General features: G+C 46.6%; 1 protein-coding gene across 5 annotated transcripts in view; it reads left to right on the top strand.

The window, feature by feature from the left end:
* Positions 1–918: 918 nt before the first annotated feature.
* LOC140125727 (nicotinamide N-methyltransferase-like) overlaps positions 919–21,113 on the top strand; it is a 53,745-nt gene continuing 33,550 nt past the window's right edge. For 3 of the 5 annotated variants that reach the window (XM_072144579.1, XM_072144581.1, XM_072144582.1), the window contains exon 1: positions 919–1,153. Coding sequence is in view for 2 of the 5 variants with exons in the window: in XM_072144582.1 (XP_072000683.1) it covers positions 1,144–1,153 (10 nt within the window). In the remaining 3 variants the exon portion in view is untranslated. Of the gene's footprint in view, positions 1,154–20,941; positions 21,074–21,113 lie in introns of those variants that run through there. The other 2 variants (XM_072144580.1, XM_072144584.1) reach the window with 2 other exon arrangements.

Consider the following 21,113-nt stretch of genomic DNA (forward strand, 5'->3'; position numbering starts at 1 on the left):
ATTTGGGGCAGGCTGTCAGACAATCCGCACTTACATGCATCGGGAAGAAGGTGAACTCCGGCAGACCTGATCGGGGAGCGACACATGCAGGATATCGGGCGCATGATCTTAGTGAATCACAGCACAGTGCATTATCAGCGGACAATGCACTTTCTGTGAACTCCGCCGGACAGGTAAGTAAATGAGCCCCAATCTTCCTACTCTTCCTGAGTAAAAACTGGGGATGGAAAATCTGTCAGGACCTGGTTGGATTTTGTGAAGCCCAAGCTATATGCACACTGCGTGCCTTTGCATTTTCTCTGTACACATCGGCACAGGGGATTCATTTTTTCTTTATAAACCGTAGGGATATCATCTCGTGGAATAAATGAATAATGTCACCACCTGGGAGTCTACTCATTGTTATGCTCACAAGAACAGGCTGTGGACTTTCCAAGAAGGCATTTTTTTATATCAATATCAATCTTTGTACTTTATGGATTAATTTTACACATTTTTGTAAGTATTTGATCGGTCGCTTGTCAAATATCTGTCCCCCATCTGCATGATCCCCATTTAGGGTATAAAGGATAAGTTACTAAAGGTGTGCAGCGCTGCGTAATCTGTGTGCGCTATATAAATGAGGAATTATTATTATTATAGGTGCTATGTTACTCTGTTACTCTGTCTACAGGCTTTATATTTTAAGGGTTGTACTGTCTCTGACTTCAGTGGTCACAGTACATCACCAAAGAGACCAGTGGGGGACTACAGAGTAACTGTCTGTAGAGGATATAAGAGTCATATATTTACACTCTGGGTAATTTATGTGTTTTTAGACTCCAGGATCACCCCTGAGGCAACATGGAGCGTAGAAGACATCAGGTGGCCCCTAGTACGACGAAATTCAAACAAAATGCATCAACTGAAAGTTTACTGACAATCCTCATGATGCAAGACATGTTTGTACACCTCAAAATCAACTAATTAGACTAAGAGTCTAAAGGATAACACCTCATGACTGCACACTTTAAATTCTATTGAAAACCAAACTTTAAAGTCTTCTCAACAGAACACATTGAGGAGATACAGGATGGATCCCATCTCCCACGAGGTTTATACTGAACATGAGGTTAATTTCCAGTGCGAACCCTTCAGGAACTGATGTCTTCAGGTAAGGCTTTACGGGGACATTTATCAGAAGTGTCTGAGAGCAGAACTGTTCTAGTTCCTCATAACAACCAATCAGAGCTCAGCTTTCATTTTCCCACAGCTGTTTATAAAATTTAAGCCCAGCTCTGATTGGTTTCCATGGGCAACTACAACACCTTTACCTCAGACACTTCTGATAAATCTCCCCCATGTGGCTTTATACGTGTATATCTATATAAGAAGTTACCTTGGTTCTACCATGTCCGTATAGTTTTCAAGTATCAGGTCTTTTCCTACAGACGCATATTTTGTGAGGTAATTCTCTGTCTCTTCTCATTTTATTCCTCTTGAGTCTGGCGCCTTAAACCGCTCGGCCATCATGACACCTTCTTCTCATGTTATAGAAATGTGAATCTTTAAAGGGAATCTTTCACCAGGTTTTACAGCATTAAACTAGCAGTACCTTCAAGTAGGGCATGAAATGTCTTTTCTAGAATCCCTCTGCTGGTTGTGGATTTTTTAAAAATGTATTTCCTGTTCATGGTTACAGGGCTGCCATTGTCCCTGCGCTCTCACTAAGGTCTATGTAATCTATTGCCAGTAGTGATGTAAAAACACACAAAAAATAAGTAAAGCTTAAAACTAAAATTCATTAAAATGTCCCAAAAGCCCCTAACATATACAGTACAGACCAAAAGTTTGGACACGCCTTCTCAGTCAAAGAGTTTTCTGTATTTTCCTGACTATAAAAATTGTAGATTCACACTGAAGGCATCAAAACTATGAATTTACACATGTGAAATTATATACCTAACAAAAAATTGTGAAACAACTGAAAATATGTTTTATATTCTAGGTTCCGTTTGCTTTGATTACTGCTTTGCACACTCTTGGCATTCCCTTGATGAGCTTCAAGAGGTAGTCACCAGAAAAGGTTTCACATCACAGGTGTCCTGTCAGGTTTAATAAGTGGGATTTCTTGCCTTATAAATGGGTTTGGGACTATCAGTTGTGTTGTGCAGAATAGTCCTACTGTGTTGTGCTGATAGTCCTACTGAATAGACTGTTAGAATTTGCATTATGGCTAGCTAAGTAAAGAAAATGAGTGGCCATCATTTCTTTAAAGGGGACTTGTCAAGAGGGAGACCGCTTATAAACCAGCAAATGTACATGATATTTGCTCTTTTATGGTTTCTGCGCATGTGTTTATTAGAGATGAGCGAACATACTCGTCCGAGCTTGATGCTCGTTCGAGCATTAGCGTACTCGAAACTGCTCGTTGCTCGGACGAATACTTCGCCCGCTCGAGAAAATGGCAGCTCCCGCCGTTTTGCTTTTTGGCGGCCAGAAACAGAGCCAATCACAAGCCAGGAGACTCTGCACTCCACCCAGCATGACGTGGTACCCTTACACGTCGATAGCAGTGGTTGGCTGGCCAGATCAGGTGACCCTGGGATAGACTAGCTGCTGCCCGCGCTGCTCGGATCATTCTGTGTCTGGATGCCGCTAGAAAGAGAGAGCTGCTGTTGGTCAGGGAAAGTGTTATGGTGTTCTATTAGCTTACTGTTAGGCAGGAGTGATTCTACAAGAACCCAACAGCCCTTCTTAGGGCTACAATAACGTTATACTTTTTTTTTTTTTTATTTGCAGCTAGTACCATATTGTGAGGAATTTGCAGGGGGACTTGCTACCGTTGTGTTTAGCTCTTAGTGACACACATATCCACCTCAAACACCAAAGTGGGAAAATTTATTAGGGGTTCGATTTCAATTAGGCACAGTCTGCCATTTACTTTTTATTTTACGTTTATTTTTTCATAACTCAGCGTCATCTCATCTGGCATAGCAGTGTGCTTTCATACTTGGCTAGAAAATAGCCATAGGAGAATCCAAACGGCTTACTTACGCCTACAATAGAGTTATATATTTTATTTCTGGTTGATCTGCTGGTGGCTGTCCTTGCTGCAGTGCATCTACTAGCAAATTGTGAGGAATTTGTAGTGAGACTTGCGACCGCTGTGTTTAGCGCTTAGTGACGCACATATCCATCGCAAAGACCGAAGTGGGAAAATTTATTAGGGGTTGGATTTCAATTAGGCACAGTCTGCCAGTTTCTTTTTATTTTACGTTTATTTTTTCATAACTCAGCATCATCTCATCAGTGTGCTTTCATACTTGGCTAGAAAATAGCCAAAGGAGAATCCAAACGGCTTACTTACGCCTACAATAGCGTTATATATATTTTATTTCTGGTTGATCTGCTGGTGGCTGTCCATGCTGCAGTGCATCCACTAGCAAATTGTGAGGAATTTGTAGTGAGACTTGCGACCGCTGTGTTTAGCGCTTAGTGACGCACATATCCATCGCAAAGACCGAAGTGGGAAAATTTATTAGGGGTTGGATTTCAATTAGGCACAGTCTGCCAGTTTCTTTTTATTTTACGTTTATTTTTTCATAACTCAGCGTCATCTCATCAGTGTGCTTTCATACTGGCTAGAAAATAGCCAAAGGAGAATCCAAACGGCTTACTTACGCCTACAATAGCGTTATATATATTTTATTTCTGGTTGATCTGCTGGTGGCTGTCCTTGCTGCAGTGCATCTACTAGCAAATTGTGAGGAATTTGTAGTGAGACTTGCGACCGCTGTGTTTAGCGCTTAGTGACGCACATATCCATCGCAAAGACCGAAGTGGGAAAATTTATTAGGGGTTGGATTTCAATTAGGCACAGTCTGCCAGTTTCTTTTTATTTTACGTTTATTTTTTCATAACTCAGCGTCATCTCATCAGTGTGCTTTCATACTTGGCTAGAAAATAGCCAAAGGAGAATCCAAACGGCTTACTTACGCCTACAATAGCGTTATATATATTTTATTTCTGGTTGATCTGCTGGTGGCTGTCCTTGCTGCAGTGCATCTCCTAGCAAATTGTGAGGAATTTGTAGTGAGACTTGCGACCGCTGTGTTTAGCGCTTAGTGACGCACATATCCATCGCAAAGACCGAAGTGGGAAAATTTATTAGGGGTTGGATTTCAATTAGGCACAGTCTGCCAGTTTCTTTTTATTTTACGTTTATTTTTTTCATAACTCAGCGTCATCTCATCAGTGTGCTTTCATACTTGGCTAGAAAATAGCCATAGCAATAGGATAGCATCGTTTGGTTTTAAAAACTAAAAAACACAAAAAAAAGTTAAAAAACTTTCATTTTCAAAATGTTTAACCCGAGGGCTAGGGGTAGAGGACGAGGGCGGGGACGTGGGCGTCCAACTACTGCAGGGGTCAGAGGCCGTGGTCCTGGGCGGGGTGAGACACCACCTGCTGATGAGGGAGCAGGGGAACGCCGCAGAGCTACACTCCCTAGGTTCATGTCTGAAGTTACTGGGACTCGTGGTAGAGCACTGTTGAGGCCAGAACAGTGCGAACAGGTGATGTCGTGGATTGCCGACAATGCTTCGAGCAATTTGTCCACCAGTCAGTCTTCCACGCAGTCCACCCATGTCACCGAAATCGGCACTCCTCCAGCTCCTGCACCTCAGCCTCCTCCCCCCCAGTCTGCCCCCTCCCAGGTAAATTTGGCATTTGAACCGGCATACTCTGAGGAACTGTTTTCTGGACCCTTCCCACAGTCACAAACCACTTGTCCGGTTGCTGCTGAGCAATTTTCCGATGCCCAGGTTTTCCACCAGTCGCAGTCTGTGGGTGATGATGACCTTCTTGACGTAGTGGAAGAAGTGTGTAAAGAGGTGTCTGACGATGAGGAGACACGGTTGTCAGACAGTGGTGAAGTTGTTGTCAGGGCAGGAAGTCCGAGGGGGGAGCAGACTGAGGGATCGGAGGATGATGAGGTGACAGACCCAAGCTGGGTTGAGAGGCCGGGTGAACACAGTGCTTCTGAGACGGAGGAGAGTCCTCGACCAGAACAGGTTGGAAGAGGCAGTGGTGGGGCCAGACGGAGAGGCAGGGCCAGAGCAGGTGCATCAGCGCCAAATGTGTCACGTAGTGAAGCTCCCGTGACGAGGGCTCCCGCGGCGAGGGCTAGATTTTCAGAAGTCTGGAGGTTCTTTAAGGAAACACCGGATGACCGCCGGACTGTGGTGTGCAACCTTTGCCAAACCAGGATCAGCAGGGGTTCCACCACTACTAGCTTAACTACCACCAGTATGTGCAGGCATATGAATGCTAAACACCCCACTCAGTGGCACCAAGCCCGTTCACCTCCGGCCGTGCACACCACTGCTCCTTCCCCTGTGTCAGCTGATAGTCAGCCCCCTGCCCAGGACCCTGGCAAAAAAACCCCATCGTCGCCTCCACGATCCTCCACAGCATCCACCAGCGTTCAGCTCTCCATACCCCAGACGCTGGAGCGGAAACGCAAATATAGTGCAACCCACCCGCACGCCCAAGCCCTTAATGTCCACATCTCCAGATTGCTTAGCCTGGAGATGCTGCCCTATAGGCTAGTAGAGACCGAGGCCTTTCGCAACCTCATGGCGGCGGCCGCCCCTCGGTGTTCGGTCCCCAGCCGCCACTACTTTTCCCGATGTGCCGTCCCAGCCCTGCACCAGCACGTGTCAGACAACATCCGTTTCTGACAAGGTCCACCTGACCACGGACACGTGGACGAGTGCTGCCGGGCAGGGCCACTATATATCGCTGACGGCACATTGGGTTAACTTGGTGGAGGCTGGGACCGAGTCTGACCCTGGGGCTGGTCATATACTGCCGACGCCGAGGATTGCGGGGCCTACCTCGGTCCAGGTCTTTCAGGCCTACTATGCCTCCTCCTCCTCCCACCCCTCCTCCACCTCCTCCTCCGAACTACCATCCGTGGGCATGGCGCCATCAGTCGCTAGCTCTAGGCACAGCGGCAGTGCCGTCGCTAAGCGACAGCAGGCGGTGCTCAAACTGCTGAGCCTAGGCGATAAAAGGCACACCGCCCAAGAACTATTACAGGGCATCACGGCGCAGACTGATCTGTGGCTGGCACCGCTGAACCTGAAGCCAGGCATGGTTGTGTGTGACAACGGCCGTAACCTGGTGGCGGCTCTGCAACTCGGCAGACTGACACATGTGCCATGCCTGGCCCACGTGTTAAATCTGATAGTTCAGCGTTTCCTCAAGACATACCCCAATCTGTCTGATTTGCTCACGAAGGTGCGCCGCATCTGTGCGCATTTCAGGAAGTCCAGCACAGATGCTGCCACTCTCAGGGCAGCGCAGCGCCGCCTCCAACTGCCCGCTCACCGCCTGTTGTGCGACGTGCCCACGAGGTGGAATTCAACATTAACCATGTTATCCAGAGTTTACCAGCAGCGCAGAGCGATTGTAGACTGCCAGATGTCAACTTCCACCAGAACTGGTAGTCAGGTCAGTCAGCTTCCTCAAGTCTACAATGAGGAGTGGACGTGGATGTCTGATATCTGTCAGGTGCTGAGTAACTTCGAGGAGTCAACACAGATGGTCAGTGGCGATGCCGCCATCATCAGCCTCACCATCCCGCTGCTTGGCCTGTTGAAAAACTCTCTGATCAGCATGAAGTCGGAAGCTTTGCGCTCGTCACAAGAGACGGGGGAAGAAGATTCCCTTGTTGATAGCCAAAGCACCCTCAGGTCTGTTTCTCAGCGCATATCGGAGGAGGTGGAGGAGGATGAGGAGGAAGAGGAGGAGAATGTTGGCGAGACACAAGAGGGGAGCATTGCTCAGACCTTCACTGTTCAGCGTGTATGGGCAGAAGAAGAGGAGTTGGAGGAGTTGGAGGAGGAGGAGATGGACAGTCAAGCCAGTGAGGGGAGTGAATTCTTGAGAGTTGGGACTCTGGCGCATATGGCAGATTTCATACTAGGCTGCCTATCCCGTGACCCTCGCGTTCAAAGAATTTATTCCAGCACCGATTACTGGGTATTCACTCTCCTGGACCCATGGTACAAGCAAAATCTTTCCACTCTCATCCCTGGAGAGGAAAGGAGTGTGAGAATGCATGAATACCAGCAGGCCCTGGTGCACAAGCTGAAACAGTATTTCCCTTCTGACAGCGCTAGCGGCAGAGTGCGTAGTTCTGCGGGACAAGTAGCGAGGGAGAGTAGGCGAGTAGGCAGCTTGTCCAGCACTGGCAAGGGTACACTTTACAAGGCTTTTGCCAGCTTTATGTCACCCCAGCAAGACACTGTCACCTGTCCCCAGTCTCGGCAGAGTAGGGCTGATCTTTACAGAAAGATGGTGAGGGAGTACGTAGCTGACCATACCATCGTCCTAAATGATCACACAGCTCCCTACAACTACTGGGTTTCAAAGCTGGACATGTGGCACGAACTGGCGCTGTACGCCTTGGAGGTTCTTGCCTGCCCTGCCGCTAGCGTCTTGTCCGAGCGGGTTTTCAGTGCAGCTGGTGGCATCATCACCGATAAGCGTACACGCCTGTCGACTGACAGCGCTGACAGGCTGACGCTTATTAAGATGAATAAAGCCTGGATTTCTCATAATTTCCAATCTCCACCAGGTGAAGGAAGCTCAACCTGAATAATTTATGCACTCCTCCTCCTCCTCATTTTCCTCCTTCTCCTCCTCTTTGTACACTAAAGCAGAGGAAACTGGCTATTTTTTGACAGGGCCCACTGGCTCTAGCTATAGTACTTTATGCATTTAATTTTTCTGGAGGGCCACCTACCCGGTCCTCTGTTTTAAACAATTTTTGGGAGTGCCACATACAGGCACTCAATCTATTCAATTTTTCTGTAGGGCCACCTACCTGCTCCTCTGGTTTGAAAACTTTTTTGGACTGCCACATACAGGCACTCAATCTATTTCATGTTTCTGGAAGGCAACCTACCTGCTCCTCTGGTTTGAAAACTTTTTTGGACTGCCACATACAGGCACTCAATCTATTTCATTTTTCTGGAGGGCCACCTACCTGCTCCTCTGGTTTGAAAACTTTTTTGGACTGCCACATACAGGCACTCAATCTATTCCATTTTTCTGGAGGGCCACCTACCTGCTCCTCTGGTTTGAAAACTTTTTTGGACTGCCACATACAGGCACTCAATCTATTCCATTTTTCTGGAGGGCCACCTACCTGCTCCTCTGGTTTGAAAACTTTTTTGGACTGCCACATACAGGCACTCAATCTATTTCATTTTTCTGGAGGGCCACCTACCTGCTCCTCTGGTTTGAAAACTTTTTTGGACTGCCACATACAGGCACTCAATCTATTTCATTTTTCTGGAGGGCCACCTACCTGCTCCTCTGGTTTGAAAACTTTTTTGGACTGCCACATACAGGCACTATCCAAATTAAATTGTCTCCATAGCAGCCTCCACACGTTGTCTCCATTGCTACCTCCAAAAGTCGTCCATATAGCTGCCTCCATACATCGTCCCCTTATCAAACGAGGTGTGTCAGGCAGAAATTTGGGTTGTTTTCATGGATTCCACATCAAAGTTGTTAACTTTGTCGCCACCCTGCTGTGTTATCCACAAAATATACTGGCAAACTTTTACCATTTAGGGATATTATTTCAGCGCTTCTTGCGCATCTGTTTACATTCCCCTCACCCGCCATATCCCAAACTTATAAGAACGCTACTACACTTAACTTGGTGCAGGCTGGGACCGAGTCTGACCCTGGGGCTGGTCATATACTGCCGACGCAGAGGATTGCGGGGCCTACCTCGGTCCAGGTCTCAAAGGCCTACTATACCTCCTCCTCCTCCCACCCCTCCTCCACCTCCTCCGAATTACCATCCGTGGCCATGGCGCCATCAGTCGGTAGCTCTAGGCACAGCAGCAGTGCCGTCGCTAAGCGACAGCAGGCGGTGCTCAAACTGCTGAGCCAAGCCGATAAAAGGCATACCGCCCAAGAGCTATTACAGGGCATTCAACATCAAACTTGTTAACTTTGTCGCCACCCTGCTGTGTAATCCCCAAAATATACTGGCAAACTTTTATCATTTACCGATATTATTTCAGCGCTTCTTGCGCATCTGTTTACATTCCCCTCACCCGCCATATCCCAAACGTATAAGAACGCTACTACACTTGATCTTATACAAAAGGTTCTTAGAAGTGCTGTTTGGGGAGTAGCCTAGAGACAGGGGCTTGGATTGGCGAAAGCTCGCCTGGCAGCGGAGCGCCAGCTCCATGCCAAGATCCAACTAACATAGTTTTAACTGCAGCACCTTTAATCTACTACTAGTTCACTGCCTCCATATATGGTCCCCTTATCAAACGAGCTGTGTCAGGCAGAATTTTGGGTTGTTTTCATGGCTTCCACATCAAACTTGTTAACTTTGTCGCCACCCTGCTGTGTAATCCACAAAATATACTGGCAAACTTTTATCATTTACCGATATTATTTCAGCGCTTCTTGCGCATCTGTTTACATTCCCCTCACCCGCCATATCCTAAACTTATAAGAACGCTACTACACTTGATCTTATACAAAAGGTTCTTAGAAGTGCTGTTTGGGGAGTAGCCTAGAGACAGGGGCTTGGATTGGCGAAAGCTCGCCTGGCAGCGGAGCGCCAGCTCCATGCCAAGATCCAACTAACATAGTTTTAACTGCAGCACCTTTAATCTACTACTAGTTCACTGCCTCCATACATGGTCCCCTTATCAAACGAGCTGTGTCAGGCAGAATTTTGGGTTGTTTTCATGGCTTCCATGTTAACTTTGTCGCCACCCTGCTGTGTAATCCACAAAATATACTGGCAAACTTTTATCATGTACCGATATTATTTGAGCGCTTCTTGCTCACCTCCTTAGGTTCCTCTCTGCCACCCATTGGTTTGAAGCCTGAGTCCATTTAGGGTATGTCGCCATGACACTCTCTAGCCTGCTGCCGCTGCCTCTGCATGCCGTCCCCTATAGTGTCAGGGTCAATTATTGGATGTTTTAGATGCTATCTAGCTTCATTCTGTCACTCTGTCATGGCCATGCTGTTGCCCATAATTTTGGCATAATGGTGCGATTAAGCAGCCTCAGAGGCATCCATGCATGCTGCCCCTGCTGTTTCCTGTCCATTTCCGTGGTGTTTCCATCCTTTTCTGAGGTTCCCAGGTGTTTGGCCAAGCTTCCCTGTGCAGAGCCTTGGTCCCCTTGAAAAATGCTCGAGTCTCCCATTGACTTCAATGGGGCTCGTTATTCGAGACGAGCACTCGAGCATCGGGAAAAGTTCGTCTCGAATAACGAGTACCCGAGCATTTTAGTGTTCGCTCATCTCTAGTGTTTATCAATGTCTAACACTACCTTTATCCTGAAAAATATAGTTATATCAGTTTCCAGTTTCGAGGGACAGTAGTAGTATAATGTACATATGCTGGTCAGTCAGTCTGAAAAATTGGGAAAACTTTGAAAGTGTCCCCAAGTGCAGTTGCAAAAACCATCAAACACTACAAAGAAACTGACTCACATGAGGAGCACCCCAGGAAAGGAAGACCAAGAGTCAGCTCTGCTGCTGAGCATAAGTTCATCCGAGTCACCAGCCTCAGAAATCGCAGATTATCAGCAGCTCAGATTAGAGACCAGGTCACTGCCGCACAGAGGTCTAGCAGCAGACACATCTCTACAACAACTGGTAAGAGGAGACTGTGTGTGTGGTAAAATAGCTGCTAGAAAACCACTGCTAAGGACAGGCAACAAGCAGAAGAGACTTGTTTGGGCTAAAGAACACAAGGCATGGACATTAGACCAGTGTAAATCTTTGCTTTGGTCTGATGAGTCTAAATTTGAGATCTTTGGTTCCAACCACCGTGTCTTTGTGCAACGCAGAAAAGGTGAAGGAACAGACTCTTCATGCCTGGTTCCCTGCATGAAGCATGGAAGAGTAGTTGTGATGGTGTGGGGATGCTTTGCAGGTGACACTGTTGGGGGCGTATTCAAAATTGAAGGTATACTTATCCAGCATTTTTACCATAGTATCTTGCAATGGACCATCATTTATTTTTCAACAGAACAACGACCCCAAACACACCTCCAGGATGTTTAGGGGCTATTTGACCAAGAAGAAGAGTGATGGGGTGCTACGCCAGATGCACTGCCTTCCACATCACCAGACCTGAACTCAATCGAGATGGTTTGGGGTGAGCTGGATTGCAGAGTGAAGGCAAAAGGGCCAACGAGTGCTAAGCATCTCTGGGAACTCCTTAAAGACAGTTGGAAGACGATTTCAGGTGACTACGTCTTGAAGCTCATCAATGCCAAGAGTGTGCAAAGCAGTAATCAAAGCAAAATGTGGCTACTTTTTTGTTAAGTATATAGTTCCACATGTGTTAATTCATAGTTTTCAGGCCTTAAGTGTGAATCTACAATTTTTATAGTCAGGAAAATACACAATACTGTTTGAATGAGAAGGTGTTTTTAAACTTTTGGTCTGTACTGTATAAAACAAAAAAGGGGAAAAAAAAGTTTAAAAAACCACAACATATTAGGTATCACTGCATCCCAAAATTCCTAATCTATAACAATATAAAAGCAGTAATTCATGGCAACGAACCTTCATAATGGAAAAATGCGCCCAAATGTTCTGAATCGTCACTTTTTTGGCGTTTTGCAACACATAAAAAATTTGATAAAAATTTTTCAAAAAGTTTGCAGTGCCCAAAAAGAAAGCAATGAAAATGCCAGCTCGTCCTAGAAAAAATGACACTTTGCTAACTCTGTACTTCTAAGTATGAAAAAATTATTGTAGTCAGAATACGACAAAATTAAGAATTTTTTTTTTTTTGGTACAAAAGGTTTTAATTTTTTAAACCTCATAAAACTTATACAAATTTGTAATTGCTGTGATCATACTAAACACTAGAATAAATTATAGATGCCGTTTGAAGCGCATAGTGAAAGACAAAAAAAACAGAGCCCACAAGAAAATGACGCAAATGCGTTTTTTTTAATTTTACGAATACACGGGGTAGAATATAGAATACTATCACTAGGAAGTAGAATTTGTTATGCAGAAAACAAGGCCTCATACAGCTCTGTACATGGAAAAATAAGAAAGTTATTGGGGCTCATTTACTTACCCAGTACAGTCGCGATCCCACGTTGTACCACGAGGATTCGGGTCTGCCTGGATTCACTAAGGTCGTGCGCTCGAAATCCTCCAGGTGTCGCTGCTGCGCCGAGGACCGCCAGAGTTCACCTTCTTCTTCCCGGTGCATGTAAGTGCTTGATCTTGCGACACAAAACGTTTTTTAAATTCCGCAGTTTTTCCGAATCCGTCGGGTGAAAGCCGGTGCCGATGCGCCAAAATCCGATTGCGTGCACCAAAATCACGGGGCAATTCGGTGCAAATCGGAAATCGTCAGGAAACCCGACTGACCCTTAGTAAATGAGCCCCATTGATTTTTGAAAGTGGGGAGCGAAAAACAAGTAAAAAAGGAAAAAGCTCTTCAAGGGGGTTAAAATGTCCCCTATATCACATGATAAAAAGTTTAAAAATTCTCTGGGATAAGAGGTTTGTGGTTCATGAGGCCACGTTCACATGTGGAATTTTGGTTGCGTTTTGAAACGCAATCCAAAGGCTCCACTTGATCGTGATCGTGAATCTATCAGATTCTGCCCTACAAAAGCTCAACGGCTCCTTACCTTCCGGGCCTTGCATGTGCCAGGTTACTTCCAAATGTTGGGGGTCCTCTTACTCGTAAGAAACTGCACAATATATTCCTAGATGCATTTCCTACGTTTATTCAGTTTATGTGGGTAAATTTGGCGCCAAATGAATGTATTAATGATGAGTATTAGTGAATTCCAAACTAAACTTTGATTTTGTTTTTATAGGTCTGTAAAATTCATAAAGTGTTAACAAGCTTCCTACCTGCTGCTTTGAATAGTTTGAGGGGTGAAGTTTATAGAACGGGGTGATATGTAGCGGGTTTCTATTACCAGAACTTCCAAAACCCCTATAGAAATAAAATGGTCTCATTCTAAAATTTTCTTGAAAATTTGAGAGATTGCTGTTCGATTTGCGATCTTTCTAGCATCTTAAAAAAAAACAAAAGGACACTTATAAAATGACGCCAACACAAAGCTGAGATATGGTAAATATTAGTAACTAATTCTGGTAATAAAACAATGAATTTGAAAAACAGAACATTTTCAATTTTGAAAATAGCTAATTTTTTCTAAATATTTACCAAATTTACCTTTTTTTCAGAAATAAATCATAAATAAATCAACCAAAATTTACCACTTACCTGAAGTACAAAATGTCATGAAAAAACAAACTTAAAAACACTTGGGAAAGTTGAAGCCTTCTAAAGTTATTACTGGATAAAGTGACACGTGCTGGTTTTGAAAAATTGGCCTTGGTCATCAAAGCACAAATGACCCTCTTAAGGGGTTAAGAGTAGAGATGAGCGAACATACTCGTCCGAGCTTGATGCTCGTTCGAGCATTAGCGTACTCGAAACTGCTCGTTGCTCGGACGAATACTTCGCCCGCTCGAGAAAATGGCAGCTCCCGCCGTTTTGCTTTTTGGCGGCCAGAAACAGAGCCAATCACAAGCCAGGAGACTCTGCACTCCACCCAGCATGACGTGGTACCCTTACACGTCGATAGCAGTGGTTGGCTGGCCAGATCAGGTGACCCTGGAATAGACTAGCCCCTGCCCGCGCTGCTCGGATCATTCTGTGTCTGGATGCCGCTAGGGAGAGAGCTGCTGCTGCTGCAGGGATAGTGTTAGGGTGTTCTATTAGAATAGTGTTAGGCAGGAGTGATTCTACAAGAACCCAACAGTCCTTCTTAGGGCTACAATAACATTATACTTTTTTTTTTTTTTATTTGCTTGTGGCTGGGCTTGCTGGCACTAGTAGTGCAGCTAGTACCATATTGTGAGGAATTTGCAGGGGGACTTGCTACCGTTGTGTTTAGCTCTTAGTGACACACATATCCACCTCAAACACCGAAGTGGGACAATTTATTAGGGGTTTGAGTAGAATTAGGGAGAGTCTGCTGATTTTTTTTTTTTTTACCTTTATTTCATTTTATAGCTCAAACTCATCTTGCAAAGCAGTGTGCTCTCATTGTAGGCTAGAAAATAGCCATAGGAGAACCCCAACGGCTTACTTAGGCCTACAATAGCGTTATATTTTCCTTTTTTTTGTTTGCTTGTGGCTGGGCTTGCTGGCACTAGTAGTGCAGCTAGTACCATACTGTGAGGAATTTGCTGGGAGACCTGCGACCGTTGTGTTTAGCTCTTAGTGACACGCATATCCACCTCAAACACCGAAGTGGGACAATTTATTAGGGGTTTGATTAGAATTAGGCACAGTCTGCTGATTTTTTTTTTTTTTAGCTGTATTTCATTTTATAGCTCAAACTCATCTTGCAAAGCAGTGTGCTCTCATTGTAGGCTAGAAAATAGCCATAGGAGAACCCCAACGGCTTACTTAGGCCTACAATAGCGTTATATTTTCCTTTTTTTTGTTTGCTTGTGGCTGGGCTTGCTGGCACTAGTAGTGCAGCTAGTACCATACTGTGAGGAATTTGCTGGGAGACCTGCGACCGTTGTGTTTAGCTCTTAGTGACACGCATATCCACCTCAAACACCGAAGTGGGACAATTTATTAGGGGTTTGATTAGAATTAGGCACAGTCTGCTGATTTTTTTTTTTTTTAGCTGTATTTCATTTTATAGCTCAAACTCATCTTGCAAAGCAGTGTGCTTTCATTGTAGGCTACAAAATAGCCATAGGAGAACCCCAACGGCTTACTTAGGCCTACAATAGCGTTATATTTTCCTTTTTTTTGTTTGCTTGTGGCTGGGCTTGCTGGCACTAGTAGTGCAGCTAGTACCATACTGTGAGGAATTTGCTGGGAGACCTGCGACCGTTGTGTTTAGCTCTTAGTGACATGCATATCCACCTCAAACACCGAAGTGGGACAATTTATTAGGGGTTTGAGTAGAATTAGGCAGAGTCTGCTGATTTTTTTTTTTTTTAGCTGTATTTCATTTTATAGCTCAAACTCATCTTGCAAAGCACAAAATCCAGTTGTGTGCTGTCAGTGTAGGTTAGAAACTAGCCATAGCAATAGGATAGCATCGTTTTGTTAAAAATAAAAAAAAAATAAAAAAAAATAAACACAAAATTTTTTTTTTTTCAAGTTTACACTTTAATTTGGAAAATGTTTAACCCGAGGGCTAGGGGTAGAGGACGAGGGCGTGGATGTGGGCGTCCAACTACTGCAGGGGTCAGAGGCCGTGGTCCTGGGCGGGGTGAGACACCACCTGCTGATGGGGGAGCAGGGGAACGCCGCAGAGGTACACTCCCTATGTTCATCATGTCTCAAGTTACTGGGACTCGTGGTAGAGCACTGTTGAGGCCAGAACAGTGCGAAGAGGTGATGTCGTGGATTGCGGACAATGCTTCTAGCCATTTGTCCACCAGTCAGTCTTCCACGCAGTCCACCCATGTCACCGAAATCGGCACTCCTCCAGCTCCTCCACCTCAGCCTCCTTCCCCCCAGTCTGCCCCCTCCCAACAAAATTTGGCATTTGAACCGGCATACTCTGAGGAACTGTTTTCTGGACCCTTCCCACAGTCACAAACCACTTGTCCTGCTGCTGCTGAGCTATTTTCCGATGCCCAGGTTTTCTACCAGTCGCAGTCTGTGGGTGATGATGACATTATTCACGTAGTGGAAGAAGTGTGTAAAGAGGTGTCGGACGATGAGGAGACACGGTTCTCAGACAGTGGTGAAGTTGTTGTGAGGGCAGGAAGTCCGAGGGGGGAGCAGACTGAGAGATCGGAGGATGATGAGGTGACAGACCCAAGCTGGGTTGATAGGCCGGGTGAACACAGTGCTTCTGAGACGGAGGCGAGTCCTATAGCAGAACAGGTTGGAAGAGGCAGTGGTGGGGCCAGACGGAGAGGCAGGGCCAGAGCTGGTGCATCAGCGCCAAATGTTGCCCGTAGTCAAGGTCCCGTGGCGAGGGCTAGATTTTCAGAAGTCTGGAGGTTCTTTAAAGAAACACCGGATGACCGACGGACTGTGGTGTGCAACCTTTGCCAAATCAGGATCAGCAGGGGTTCCACCACTACTAGCTTAACTACCACCAGTATGCGCAGGCATCTGAATGCTAAACACCCCACTCAATGGCACCAAGCCCGTTCACCTCCGGCCGGGCACACCACTGCTCCTTCCCCTGTGTCATCTGCTAGTCAGCCCCCTGCCCAGGACCCCGGCCCAAACACCTCCCGTGCGAAAACCCCATCTTCGCCTCCACGATCCTCCACAGCATCCACCAGCGTTCAGCTCTCCATACCCCAGACGCTGGAGCGGAAAAGGAGGTGTAGTGCAACCCACCCACACGCCCAAGCCCTCAACGTCCACATCTCCAAGTTGCTTAGCCTGGAGATGCTGCCCTGTAGGCTGGTAGAGACCGAGGCCTTTCGAAACCTCATGGCGGCGGCCGCCCCTCGGTATTCGGTCCCCAGCCGCCACTACTTTTCCCGATGTGCCGTCCCAGCCCTGCACAAGCACGTGTCAGAGAACATCCTCCGTGCCCTGACCAACGCCGTTTCTGACAAGGTCCACCTGACCACGGACACGTGGACGAGTGCTGCCGGGCAGGGCCACTATATATCGCTGACGGCACATTGGGTTAACTTGGTGGAGGCTGGGACCGAGTCTGACCCTGGGGCTGGTCATATACTGCCGACGCCGAGGATTGCGGGGCCTACCTCGGTCCAGGTCTCAAAGGCCTACTATGCCTCCTCCTCCTCCCACCCCTCCTCCACCTCCTCCTCTGAATTACCATCCGTGGGCATGGCGCCATCAGTCGGTAGCTCTAGGCACAGCAGCAGTGCCATCGCTAAGCGACAGCAGGCGGTGCTCAAACTGCTGAGCCTAGGCGATAAAAGGCACACCGCCCAAGAGTTATTACAGGGCATCACGGCGCAGACTGATGTGTGGCTGGCACCGCTGAACCTGAAGCCAGGCATGGTTGTGTGTGACAACGGCCGTAACCTGGTGGCAGCTCTGCAACTCGGCAGACTGACACATGTGCCATGCCTGGCCCATGTGTTAAATCTCATAGTTCAGCGTTTCCTCAAGACATACCCCAATCTATCTGATTTGCTCACGAAGGTGCGCCGCATCTGTGCGCATTTCAGGAAGTCCAGCACAGATGCTGCCACTCTCAGGGCAGCGCAGCGCCGCCTCCAACTGCCCGCTCACCGACTGTTGTGCGACGTGCCCACGAGGTGGAATTCAACACTAACCATGTTATCCAGAGTTTACCAGCAGCGCAGAGCGATTGTAGACTGCCAGATGTCAACTTCCACCAGAACTGGTAGTCAGGTCAGTCAGCTTCCTCAAGTCTACAATGAGGAGTGGACGTGGATGTCTGATATCTGTCAGGTGCTGAGTAACTTTGAGGAGTCAACACAGATGGTCAGTGGTGATGCCGCCATCATCAGCCTCACCATCCCGCTGCTTGGCCTGTTGAAAAACTCTCTGGTCAGCATGAAGTCGGAAGCTTTGCGCTCGTCACAAGAGACGGGGGAAGAAGATTCCCTTGTTGATAGCCAAAACACCCTTAGGTCTGTTTCTCAGCGCATATCGGAGGAGGTGGAGGAGGATGAGGAGGAAGAGGAGGAGAATGTTGGCGAGACAGAAGAGGGGACCATTGTTCAGTCCTTCACTGTTCAGCGTGTATGGGCAGAAGAAGAGGAGTTGGAGGAGTTGGAGGAGGAGGAAATGGACAGTCAGGCCAGTGAGGGGAGTGAATTCTTGCGCGTTGGGACTCTGGCGCATATGGCAGATTTCATGCTAAGCTGCCTATCCCGTGACCCTCGCGTTCAAAGAATTTATTCCAGCACAGATTACTGGGTATTCACTCTCCTGGACCCACGGTACAAGCAAAATCTTTCCACTCTCATCCCTGGAGAGGAAAGGAGTGTGAGAATGCATGAATACCAGCAGGCCCTGGTGCACAAGCTGAAACAGTATTTCCCTTCTGACAGCGCTAGCGGCAGAGGGCGTACTTCTGCGGGACAAGTAGCGAGGGAGAGTAGGCGACCAGGCAGCTTGTCCAGTACTGGCAGGGGTACGCTTTACAAGGCCTTTGCCAGTTTTATGTCACCCCAGCAAGACACTGTCATCTGTCCCCAGTCTCGGCAGAGTAGGGCTGATCTTTACAGAAAGATGGTGAGGGAGTACGTAGCTGACCATACCATCGTCCTAAATGATCACACAGCTCCCTACAACTACTGGGTTTCAAAGCTGGACATGTGGCACGAACTGGCGCTGTACGCCTTGGAGGTTCTTGCCTGCCCTGCCGCTAGCGTGTTGTCCGAGCGGGTTTTCAGTGCAGCTGGTGGCATCATCACCGTTAAGCGTACACGCCTGTCGACTGACAGTGCTGACAGGCTGACGCTTATCAAGATGAATAAAGCCTGGATTTCTCCGCATTTCCATTCTCCACCAGGTGAAAGAAGCTGAACCTGAATAATGTATGCACTCCTCCTCCTCATTGTCCTCCTTCTCCTCCTCTTTGTACACTAAAGCAGAGGAAACTGGCTATTTTTTTGCCAGGGCCAACTGGCTCTGGCTATAGTACTCTATGTATTTAATTTTTCTGGAGGGCCAACTACCCTGTCCTCTGTTTTAAACAATTTTTGGGAGTGCCACATACAGGCACTCAATCTATGTAATTTTTCTGGAGGACCAGCTACCTGCTCCTCTGGTTTGAAAACTTTTTTGGACTGCCACATACAGGCACTATCCAAATTAAAATGTCTCCATAGCAGCCTCCACACGTCGTCTTTTTAGCTGCCTTCACACGTTGTCTCCATTGCTACCTCCACACGTCATCGCCATAGCTGCCTCCAAAAGTAGTCCATATAGCTGCCTCCATACATGGTCCCCTTATCAAACGAGCTGTGTCAGGCAGAATTTTGGATTGTTTTCATGGCTTCCATGTTAACTTTGTCGCCACCCTGCTGTGTAATCCACAAAATATACTGGCAAACTTTTATCATTTACCAATATTATTTCAGCGCTTCTTGCGCATCTGTTTACATTCCCCTCACCCGCCAGAACCCAAACTTATAAGAACGCTACTACACTTGATCTTATACAAAAGGTTCTTAGAAGTGCTGTTTGGGGAGTAGCCTAGAGACAGGGGCTTGGATTGGCGAAAGCTCGCCTGGCAGCGGAGCGCCAGCTCCATCCCAAGATCCAACTAACATAGTTTTAACTGCAGCCCCTTTAATCTACTACTAGTTCACTGCCTCCATACATGGTCCCCTTATCAAACGAGCTGTGTCAGGCAGAATTTTGGGTTGTTTTCATGGCTTCCACATCAAACTTGTTAACTTTGTCGCCACCCTGCTGTGTAATCCACAAAATATACTGGCAAACTTTTATCATTTACCAATATTATTTCAGCGCTTCTTGCGCATCTGTTTACATTCCCCTTACCCGCCATATCCTAAACTTATAAGAACGCTACTACACTTGATCTTATACAAAAAGTTCTTAGAAGTGCTGTTTGGGGAGTAGCCTAGAGACAGGGGCTTGGATTGGCGAAAGCTCGCCTGGCAGCGGAGCACCAGCTCCATCCCAAGATCCAACTAACATAGTTTTAACTGCAGCACCTTTAATCTACTACTAGTTCACTGCCTCCATACATGGTCCCCTTATCAAACGAGCTGTGTCAGGCAGAATTTTGGGTTGTTTTCATGGCTTCCACATCAAACTTGTTAACTTTGTCGCCACCCTGCTGTGTAATCCACAAAATATACTGGCAAACTTTTATCATTTACCAATATTATTTCAGCGCTTCTTGCGCATCTGTTTACATTCCCCTCACCCGCCATATCCTAAACTTATAAGAACGCTACTACACTTGATCTTATACAAAAGGTTCTTAGAAGTGCTGTTTGGGGAGTAGCCTAGAGACAGGGGCTTGGATTGGCGAAAGCTCGCCTGGCAGCGGAGCGCCAGCTCCATACCAAGATCCAACTAACATAGTTTTAACTGCAGCACCTTTAATCTACTACTAGTTCACTGCCTCCATACATGGTCCCCTTATCAAACGAGCTGTGTCAGGCAGAATTTTGGGTTGTTTTCATGGCTTCCTCATCAAACTTGTTAACTTTGTCGCCACCCTGCTGTGTAATCAACAAAATATACTGGCAAACTTTTATAATTTACAGATATTATTTGAGCGCTTCTTGCTCACCTCCTTTGGTTCCTCTCTGCCACCCATTGGTTTTAAGCCTGAGTCCATTTGGGGTATGTTGCCAAGACACTCTCTAGCCTGCCGCTGCTGCCACTGCCTCTGCATAGTCCCCTATAGTGTCAGGGTCAATTATTGGATGTTTTAGATGCTATCTAGCCTCATTCGGTCACTCTGTCATTGCCATGCTGTTGCCCATACTTTTGGCATAATGGTGCGATTAAGCAGCCTCAGAGGCATCCATGCATGCTGCCCCTGCTGTTTCCTGTCCATTTCCGTGGTGTTTCCATCCTTTTCTGAGGTTCCCAGGTGCTTGGCCAAGCTTCCCTGTGCAGATCCTTGGTCCCCTTGAAAAATGCTCGAGTCTCCCATTGACTTCAATGGGGCTCGTTATTCGAGACGAGCACTCGAGCATCGGGAAAAGTTCGTCTCGAATAACGAGTATCCGAGCATTTTAGTGCTCGCTCATCTCTAGTTAAGAGTAATGTAATATAAAGTATATATTTACTGTCTGGCACTTTTATGTGCTCCAGGATCACCTAAGGCAACAGGGAGCGTAGGAGACATCAGGTGGCCCCAGTAATATGAAATGCAAACAAAGTGCATCCACTGAAAGTTTACTGACAATCCTCATGATGCAAGACGTGTTTGTACACCTCAAAATCAACAACTTTCATTAACATCTTATGACTGCACACTTTAAATTCTGTTGAAAACCAGAATTACTATATTCCCAATGTGAACCCTTCAGGAACTGATGTCTTCAGGTAAGGCTTTATGGGGGAGATTTATCAGAAGTGTCTGAGA

This window comes from Engystomops pustulosus, chromosome 4 (assembly GCF_040894005.1).
Source record: "Engystomops pustulosus chromosome 4, aEngPut4.maternal, whole genome shotgun sequence".
NCBI lineage: Eukaryota > Metazoa > Chordata > Amphibia > Anura > Leptodactylidae > Engystomops > Engystomops pustulosus.